The sequence below is a fragment of the Pygocentrus nattereri genome, chromosome 1 (genome assembly GCF_015220715.1).
Source record: "Pygocentrus nattereri isolate fPygNat1 chromosome 1, fPygNat1.pri, whole genome shotgun sequence".
In the NCBI taxonomy this organism is placed as follows: domain Eukaryota; kingdom Metazoa; phylum Chordata; class Actinopteri; order Characiformes; family Serrasalmidae; genus Pygocentrus; species Pygocentrus nattereri.
Window position 1 is genome coordinate 19196348 of NC_051211.1, and position 9567 is coordinate 19205914.

The 9567-nt window shown below is 37.5% G+C and overlaps 1 protein-coding gene across 1 annotated transcript; it reads right to left on the minus strand.

Moving 5' to 3' along the window:
- Window positions 1–4833: 4833 nt before the first annotated feature.
- Window positions 4834–9567, minus strand: LOC108438292 (GTPase IMAP family member 9-like). The gene is made up of 3 exons (XM_017716023.1): window positions 9526–9567; window positions 6031–6078; window positions 4834–5692 (listed from the first exon to the last, which is right to left on the minus strand). The coding sequence occupies exons 1-3, from the start codon at window positions 9539–9541 to the stop codon at window positions 4860–4862; spliced, it is 897 nt and encodes a 298-aa protein (XP_017571512.1). The 5' UTR covers window positions 9542–9567; the 3' UTR covers window positions 4834–4859.

Sequence of the window (9567 nt, forward strand, 5' to 3'; positions counted from 1 at the left end):
ATATATGGCAAATCTCAAACGTTTGGACCAAAGATGTCTTTCCGAGCACATTGTCATCTTCTTGCAGTAGGGGCATTGTGAAGTGTTCACTTTTTTTTCAGTTTCCTCAATAATCAATGTCAGTATAGTCTAATTATACAAACATTACATATACATAAAAATATAGTCTAACAGGTTAAACAGATTAGCTATGTTGGATTACGCCTTACCTGACATGATCACAAAACTGACATACAGTCATATTACTATGATACAGTAATACAGTCATGTGACTTAACTCAGTTTAAACTTCGGTGTAAACCTTTTTATGTTTCATTAAACACTTATGAGATATATACATTGACATCCGACATACAGTATGCTAGTGCCTGGTTAATGCTTTACAATGAGAAAAATCACATGGTGTTTGATGGGGTTGCAGAGCATCATGAATGTGACGTCAAGGATAGTTTATTAACGACAAGTTATAGCTGTAAAGCAATCATTATCTTTACCAGCAAACAGCATTCAGCAGAATCATACATGGTTTCCCAGAGAGGGATTAAGAGTAGGTTTGGACTGTAATTCCCTTTAAATGCAAAATAGGAGTCTAGAACTAGACTCAATCCTTGTACAGGGAAACTGACCAGAACTGTAAGAAAAGCATGCTGTGAGGTGAAAAAAGACACATGTAAGGCTTTTTAATAGATTGTGTGGGCAGAACTGTTATACAAATGCATTTAATATACTTTTCATGTGTTAACAGAGACAAATACCCACTTCACTTTCTGTAACTGCATTTAAACCCATATTTCACATAGTAAAATGTAAAAATATAACATATACAGTCTAAAATATAATTGGTACAACATGACATGGCTTGTGAATTGATGTGTTTCAACATAAATCTATTGGGGCAGCCTCTGTTCCGCTGTGTGTACTGGCCAATAAGCCTCTTTCCCACTGTGTGTACTGGCAAAGAGACCGCTGTCCCGCTGTGTGTACCGGCACAGAGACCGCTGTCCCACAGTGTGTACCAGCACAGAGACCGCTGTCCCGCTGAGGTCTTATTCATAGCCGTTACTTGTGTTTTACTCTCTTGAGAGCCAGTTGTAGCCGAGATATTGCTGTGCCGTACTTGTCCCACTTTGTTCCATCACAGCAATGCCGGAAGTACGGCAGCTCCATCTCCAACATTCTTTGCCCAATATATCCACTATTCCTCCCCAACACATGTCCAAACCATCTCAACCTGGCCTCTCTGGCTTTATCTCCAAACTGCTCCACCTTCACTGTCCCTCTGATCTGCTCATTTCTAATCTTGTCCATCCTCGTCACTCCCAACGAAAATCTCAGCATCTTCATCTCCGCCACCTCCAGCTCAGCCTCCTGTCTTTTAGACAGAGCCACAGTCTCCAAACCACACATCATAGCAGGACGCACTACTGTCTTGTAAACCTTCCCTTTCACTCTTGCTGCTATCCTTCTGCCACACATCAGCCCTGACATCCGTCTCCACCCACTCCATCCTGCCTGCACCCTCTTCCTCACCTCTTCTTTGCACCGTCCATTGCTCTGGATGGTTGACCCAAGATATTTGAAGTCATCCACCTTTACGACCTCTACTCCTTGCATCTTCACCTTTCCACCTGCCTCTCTCTCATTCACACACATGTATTCCGTCTTGTCTCTACTGACCTTCATTCCTCTCCTCTCCAGTGCAAACCTCCACCTCTCCAGATTCTCTTCCACCTGCTCTCTACTCTCACCACAGATTACAATGTCATCTGTAAACATCATGCTCCATGGAGCCTCCTGCCTGACCTCATCTGTCAACCTGTCCATCACCATTACAAACATGCTGGGGAAGCAGGCTGAGGGTGGCAGACGCCAACAGACTCAACAAACTGATCCGCGAGGCCAGCGATGTTGTGGGTGTGGAGCTGGACTCGCTGATGGCCGTGTCGGAGAGTCAGACACTTATGGACAATGGCTCCCAGCCACTCTACGACACAGTGATGAGACACAGGAGCTCATTCAGTGCAGGACTCATTCTACTGAAATGACCACAGAGCGCCACAGGAAGTCATTCTTACCTGTGGCCATCAAACTCTATAACTCCTGCCTCAATGTACAATAACTCAGAGGTTTTATACAGAATGTCTCATATTTATCACAGTCACTGCCACTTACGTATTTGTAAGAATTTAAAATTGTACATATTGCAAATTTCTCTTTGTCTTAAATTATTAGTGTTTATTCTTTTTTTAATGATTTTTTATTATTATTTTTGCCACTGTTGCTTTTAAGAATACAGTGCTTTTTTCCCTGAACTGAATTTGTGAGCTAAGTGTTCTTCAGAGTGTCAATAAAGGAAGGATTTATTATTTACAGGTTTGTCAGGTCAAAATTGGCATAATGGGGGATTTTGGGGGACAAGGGAGCCCACAAGCTTAAACACCTGGCACTCCCCTCCTGCTCCCCAACTCACACTCTTTCACATCACGAGTACATCCTGTCTGTCCAGTTGTTCTGTCGGCAATCAGGAGAACAACATGACCAACCTCTCAACACTACATATCCAACCCCCACTTTCACAGATTCAACTTGCCACCCTCCTAAAACTCTGTGCTTCCCCTTCGCAAGGCCTGGGAGTATTTTCTGGAAGCACCACTGCCTGTGTTTCATTTGCTGCCTAATTATAAGTGTCTGTGTTCTAGTCGGTGGTTGGAGATCAGACTAGACCAGAGACCTGAGCTTGCAGTACATTACAGTAATTAGTGTTGATTATTGGGAGATTATGGGTGGAGATTTTGTGTGTGTGTGTGTGTGTGTGTGTGTGTGTGTGTGTGTGTGTGTGTGTGTGTGTGTGTGTGTGTGTATTACCATTATTGTTCATTTTTGCACGTACTGCTTACAAACTACAGAACACATGTGAAAATGAAAATAGCTCTTTTTTTATGTTTGCTGTTCCACAAAGCTCCCACTTATTACCATTATGCGAGTGAATTCCAATAACTTCAGCTAAGTTAATGTTATATGTTCTATTGTTAATGTTATAGGTTCTATGTTTATAGTTATATTAAGTAACTGTTAAGTACAAACAGCAAAAAAAATGAAACTTAAAGCTCAGTTGTAAACGATCTTTTTAAGGGTGTAATGATGTCTTGCAGCAGAAGGTGGAATTGTAACCTAAAGCCATATGCTATCATATGATATATCATATATTATTAGCTAACCATATTTGGGGTCACAGAACCATTTAATTAGATATTTGCTAATTGGTTCTATGTTTATAGTTATATTAAGTAACTGTTAAGTACAAACAGCAAAAAAAATGAAACTTAAAGCTCAGTTGTAAACGATCTTTTTAAGGGTGTAATGATGTCTTGCAGCAGAAGGTGGAATTGTAACCTAAAAACCTTTCATTGCACTCCAGCCTTTGCATGGATTTGTTAAATACCATTAGCAGCACAGCTAATTTACTGAAAGTTTGATTAGATAAACTAAGACTGAACCTGTGGTGGTTCCCCATTTGCAACATAGTGCACTATGTTAATTATGAAATGTTAGCTTTAGCATAGAGCACAGAAGGGAGAAACCAACATTATTAAAACAGGTGGGGTGGCTTTCCTGATACCCTGAAAAATCTCCCTCTTTTTCACAGCCTGAAGTTGTCAGGTATAGTATTGGGGCCAAATTTCTACAGTGTCTCTGTGGCCCCACCCTTGGATCTTCTCTTGTGAATACTGAAAAACTCAGAGGAAACAAACACAGAACTGTGGCCCATTGCCTTCTTTATTATAATTTGAAGAAAAAGTTTTTGATCTCTAGTTTTCAATTGATAACCAGAGGTGGATGAAATACACAAGTCATGTACTGAAGTTAAAGTAGAGACACCCAAGGTAAAATATTACTCCAGTAAAAGTAGAAGTCCTTACTCTAGACCTCAACTTGAGTAAAAGTACAAAAGTATTTGCCTTCAAATGTACTTAAGTATAAAGTAAAAGTACTAAAAGATTAATTATGGCTCTGATGTCCTGTTATCATTTTTATAACAAGACTCACTTCATGAACTCATTTCAGGTGAAAATCCTCCAGCGTCTCTCTTGGTAATCCAGTCTTTTAATAGAACGTCATTAATTAGTGATGCTGACGTCTATTAAAATGATCATAAGCACAAAACACTGAAGGTAAACAGTTTCCATCAGGGAGAACTGAGTGGATCTGAAATCACTTTTACACACAAGCAAAGTTTCAGTTTAAGATTACTGTATAAATTAGTTACAAGTTGAATAAAAACTGGCTTTAAACTCAGAATCACAAATAAGTTTTCCTTTACTGTGTTGATCTGTAGGCGTCTGTTCATAAACATAAACTAACCCAAACTAATTTACTATAAAATGAAAGTGTTTGTGTGAATTCAGAAAAAAAGAAACGTGCCAGTCAAACTGCGTATGTGTACATATTTCTATATTGTGGTCTATTTACACAAAGTTAGGTTAGTTCATCATTTAGGTCGATGTATATGACGTTGAACCGTGTGCTGCACTGGGCCGATATGACCAACAGGTAAAAGCAAGCTCAGAACAAAGTGACCACTGTGCCCTGATTGGTGCTCTGGCTTTGCGCTTCTTTGTTTCGACATGTTACGTTTTTATACACACAGAAACCAAAAGGAACGACAGATTTATCAAAATGTAGTGGAGTAAAAAGTAAGATATTAGACTCTGAAATGTAGTAATGAAAAGTAAGAAGTCGCCCAAAATGGAAAAACTTCAGTAAAGTACAGATACAATAAAAAACAACTTAAGTACAGAAACTAATTACATTTACTTAGTTACTGTCCACCACTGTTGATAACCCCCACAAAACATAGTTTACATGATATGACAAGCAGATCTATTATTTGGCCTCATAGCTCTCATCACCTGGAATCTCTCCTCTGTCTCTGTCCTAACTCTCTCTTCCATGCTCAAACTCTCCTCTCTCTCAGTTTCCATTCGTCTTTGCTCATCATCTCTCTGTTTTCTCTCCTCTTCCTCCCTCTTCCTTCTGTCTATCTCCTCTGGGAGCTCAGTGACCTGCTCTTTGTTACTCTTGACTGATTCAGGTAGCATTGATTCAGGAAGGTCTACAAGTTTAGCCTCCTCATATTCGTCCCACTTAAAGTAGCTTCCTCCATTTTCATCAAAGATCTTCTCCATCACTTCCATTAGATCAGAACGACTGCATTCACTGCTAAACTCAAAATGTCTGTTGCTGCACTGAGCGATCTTTTGTATGATGTCCTCCTGAACAGGATCTTCAGTGATACCTGATGGCAGAGTTTGTGTTGTTAGTGTCAGGGTGTATTTATGAGGCTCATCAGACAGAGAGTAGAGGATGTGATACAGTCTGTCTCTGTCTGTCTCTGTGAAGTCATCTGGCTGTAGAACCAGCACTATAACATGAGGTCCAGGAGCACACAGAGACATGCACTCTTTAACCTGAACTGTGAGCTGATCCTGTGAGAGACAGGGGTCAAACAGGTGAGGAGTGTTGATGAGGGTGATGTATCTTCCCCCCACATTTTCTCTGGCCCTCTCACTGTGTTGCTCTACTGAAGGAGAAGGAGCTTCAGTATCAAACGCATCTCTGTTCAGGATGAAGTTTCCCACTCTGCTGATCTCTGAGCTGTTCTTGCCCAGCAGGACAATCCTCAGATCAGAAACTAGATAATAAACAGGGGAAAATGGACCACATGAGTTCTGTCATCCTAATTTATTTACTTATAAATATCTCTCTGTATGAATTCAACTTTCGTGTTAAATGAAACAAACAGTACATTATTTGTTTGCTGTACACAAACTTGCATTTTGCTTCCATGATTTCTAAGCCTGTTCTTATAGTCAGTGGAGCATAATACTGTTATATGTTTTCCATGACCACCTGATCTAGAATATGTAGTATAGAATATATATTTTAAAAATATCCAAATTTACTACAAACATTGCAATGTAATGTGAAAAAAACAGAGAAAACTCAGAAAGCACATTTAATGTAACTTACTTTCAGGAGGTTCAGTCATACTGTTCCTTCGCTGAGAGTGTGATGGATCTGTGACAAAACACTGGTGTTAATATTAATGTTAAGTTTAAGATAACGTTATGTAGCATTACACAGCCTAATTTACAGTATTATTCCGTACATATAAACACATTCCTTGGCCTGAATGGATAGACTCACACTTAAATCAATAAATCTTCCCAAATGCACTCCATAATGCTTTATGTGATTGTTCCCTGGAGTTGAATGAATGCTCAAAATGAAGACTAGGGGATTTTTTAAGTGATCATGGCACAAGAGCAAAAATAAGGTGTAAATAGCAACACTGGCGCGTCTGGGCGGTCGTGGGCGTGGCAGATTGATTTTTAGTAGGTTCCTGCCTGATAAGCAAAGCTCTAACTCAGCCCAGAGTTACTGTAAACAGGGGCGGAGTTAGCGTGAATATATTGTCAAAAGACGTGGTAGCAACAGCCAATCGGATCAACCCATCTCATTGCCTTTAAGAGTCGCATGTCCACTGACAGCAGCATAATATTTCCCTAATGGAGGAAGACCACTGCTTTTCTACATTTATATTCCAGGACTTTATTTTATGGGTAGAATGGTGGGCCTGGTATTTTAAAATCTTGTATGAGGTTTTTTTTTTAACAACAACAAATATTAGAAAATCCTTCATCTTGAAATAATGTCCAGTAATATGTTTTATAATAATTGAAGAAATAAATAAATAATGCAATCCCATTTCCAGCTAATTAGGAACACTGCCAAATGTAGAAAAAAATGATGTGCAAATCATTTAAACTCTATTTTTATGTGAAAATAGTACCAAAACAACATTTCAAGTGTTGAAACTGAAATGTTGTACTTTTTCGAGAAGTATAGTTTTTCAAAAAATATTTACCCATTTTAACATTGATGCCAGTAATATGTCTCTAAAAAGTTGGGACGGGGCATGTTTACCACTGTGTTTCATCACCCCTTCTTTACATATATATATATATATATATATATATATATATATATATATATATATATATATATATATATATATATACATACATACATACATTTTCTCAGCCTTAAAATGTGCATGTAATATTTTCAATTGATAATAGTTTTTGTCATTGTTATTATTAACAAATATAAACATTATTAATAATGATTATTTCTATATTTTTATTATTATTTAAGCGCTTATATGATAAAACTCCAATAATTCCTTTAAAGAGCTGCATAAACTGACAGCACTGCAAAGGCTAGAAAAATATTTTAAAGTCTCCAATGACTTTTATAAAATAATAACAAATATGAAATACACTAAAAATAATTATTCATAAAATTATTTATTTTGATAATAATTCCTATGAAACAAAACAACATTAACAACAACAATATAATAATAATAACAAATACAACAACAATAACAACAACAATAATAATAATAAGGACATTTTGTAAAATAGTACATTTTGGACCAAAATGGGTTCAAAATAGTGTTGCACTGATTTTCAATGGCACACACGCTTTGCGTCACTCCACCCACAACCGCTATCATTTCACATCACTCAAATAGCGAAGGGGCCAAACGAGCAGTGTCCAGTAACACACCAACATTAAACTGCTAGACTAAACACACAAAGAGCTTCTAAAAGTATGAACTCTTAACAGTCCATGACTCCCCTCTAGTGCAAGAACATGATATTCATGATTAATCAGCCTTGATATATCTGGATACTCACTGATCTAAATGTAATAAACCTGTACAACCCCTAAATATCTGGAGACACTGCTTAACTGTTTGGCTCCAAAGAGACATTTCGTTATTTGGTTATATGTATTTATGTATAATTAAATGTGAGGAAGAATCTAAAGATACATTTATCCAACCTAAAGAATCACCTGAAGAATTTTTTGAGACAAAGATTAAATTTGAATGAGAATATTTCTATATCAGATAATCAAAGAGCAGAATATTTATTATTATTGTATATGAATAGATATTCTATAGCTTTTTGCAGTGATGACATGACAAAACAATACCCATTGTAGTCTTTTTCTGTTTATGCATTTTATACATCTATGTTCAGATTTTAAAACTGATTCATCAGCACGTATTTATCTTTTTTAGTTTTACTTATATTTTTGTTATGATTATTGCTTACAAATACACTTCAAGGACAAGAACATGTAATTGCTTGTTAACCCTTCTTACTCTGTATAATATAAAGATAAAGAATAATGCAAAACTATTTCAACTGACTGTAAATTCTGAGGACCTACCTTCATACCCCCTTTAATATTGCTGTATTAAAAATATTTATTATTATACTTGTCCCCCTTTTATGATGTTTTTAAATGAATTTATTAATTCATTCATTTTGTTTTTATCTATGTAGCTTTACTACATATCCTGCTGCTGGTCTATATAATCCTGCTGTAGTGATTTCTATGATGACCAAAATTAATTTTAACCTGTTACCCCTTAGAATTAAACAGGCTGTGTGTTTGTTACTGTGCCTTTAAGACTGGCTTATGTAATGGTGAATGTGTTCTGATTGGCTGCTTTGCTTTGCGCCTCAGGCCAGAATTAAATACTTCTTTCAAGCATGAATGGGCGAAGCTAAACTGCTGTAAGCAGAGCAGGTGGATATCTGGAAAAAAAAGCTGGCTCTCTTGGAATCACAGAAACAATGAGTGTTTGTACCTTTTCATAACAGAACTTCTTTAAGCATAAAAAATAACATGAAAGCCTGGAATCAAGACAACAGCAACAGCAGCCGCGCAGAGGCCTAAGATCACCATGAGCAATGCCAAATGTTCCCTTTAGTTACACATATACTCACTTTTATACTTTTTCTGTTGTGCTTGATCAAGTTCAGTCTTTCCAGTTTGCACTGAAGTTTAAATTCCATTTCTTTCTCCTCCTGACTGCTTTCACAGCTGTTTGTAATGTTGTGTTAGAGAACGACTGTTTCACATTTGCTTGAGCTTGAAGGTCTGTCACTTCTCTAACTTTGCAGACTGTATCTTATTTCCACACATCATTCACACTGTTAGAAATAAAGGTACTATGCAGGTACGTGATTCATTTATCAAGGTACAAGCGATGTAAGTGTACCCTCAAAGGTTCAACAGTGGTGTTAAGGTCCAGTGGTGTGCCTTACATGAGTTTTTCCCAGTGGAAAAGTAGATGTTTGTACCTTTTCATAACCAAACGTTTTAAATAAGAGCATTAAAACAAAAAGCCTGGAGACGAGACGAGGTGTGTGGAGTCAGTACAACTTAGAAAATATCATGTCAGTGGATTCTGGTAAAGTTATGTTCCCTGACTAAAGGTACTGAGATGTACCCCTGAGGCTACCACCACAGTGACAAGAGGGGTCCTGCCCCAGTAACAGAGCCATACCTATTTTTTTGAGTACAGAATTTAAGGTGATCTAAGTCGAATATTCTGCATGATGTTTAATTAATTCAGTTTTGTAGGAATTGGATTCTTACCAATGCTCGACGCCATTTCCTATAAGCCGCCCAAGTGTGTCG

Excerpts from the sequence above, each read along its gene's own strand:
- LOC108438292 (XM_017716023.1), bottom strand. Across the intron at positions 5,693-6,030 it reads TATGACTGAACCTCCTGAAA|TTTCTGATCTGAGGATTGTC; the intron begins GTAAGTTACATT and ends TTTATTATCTAG.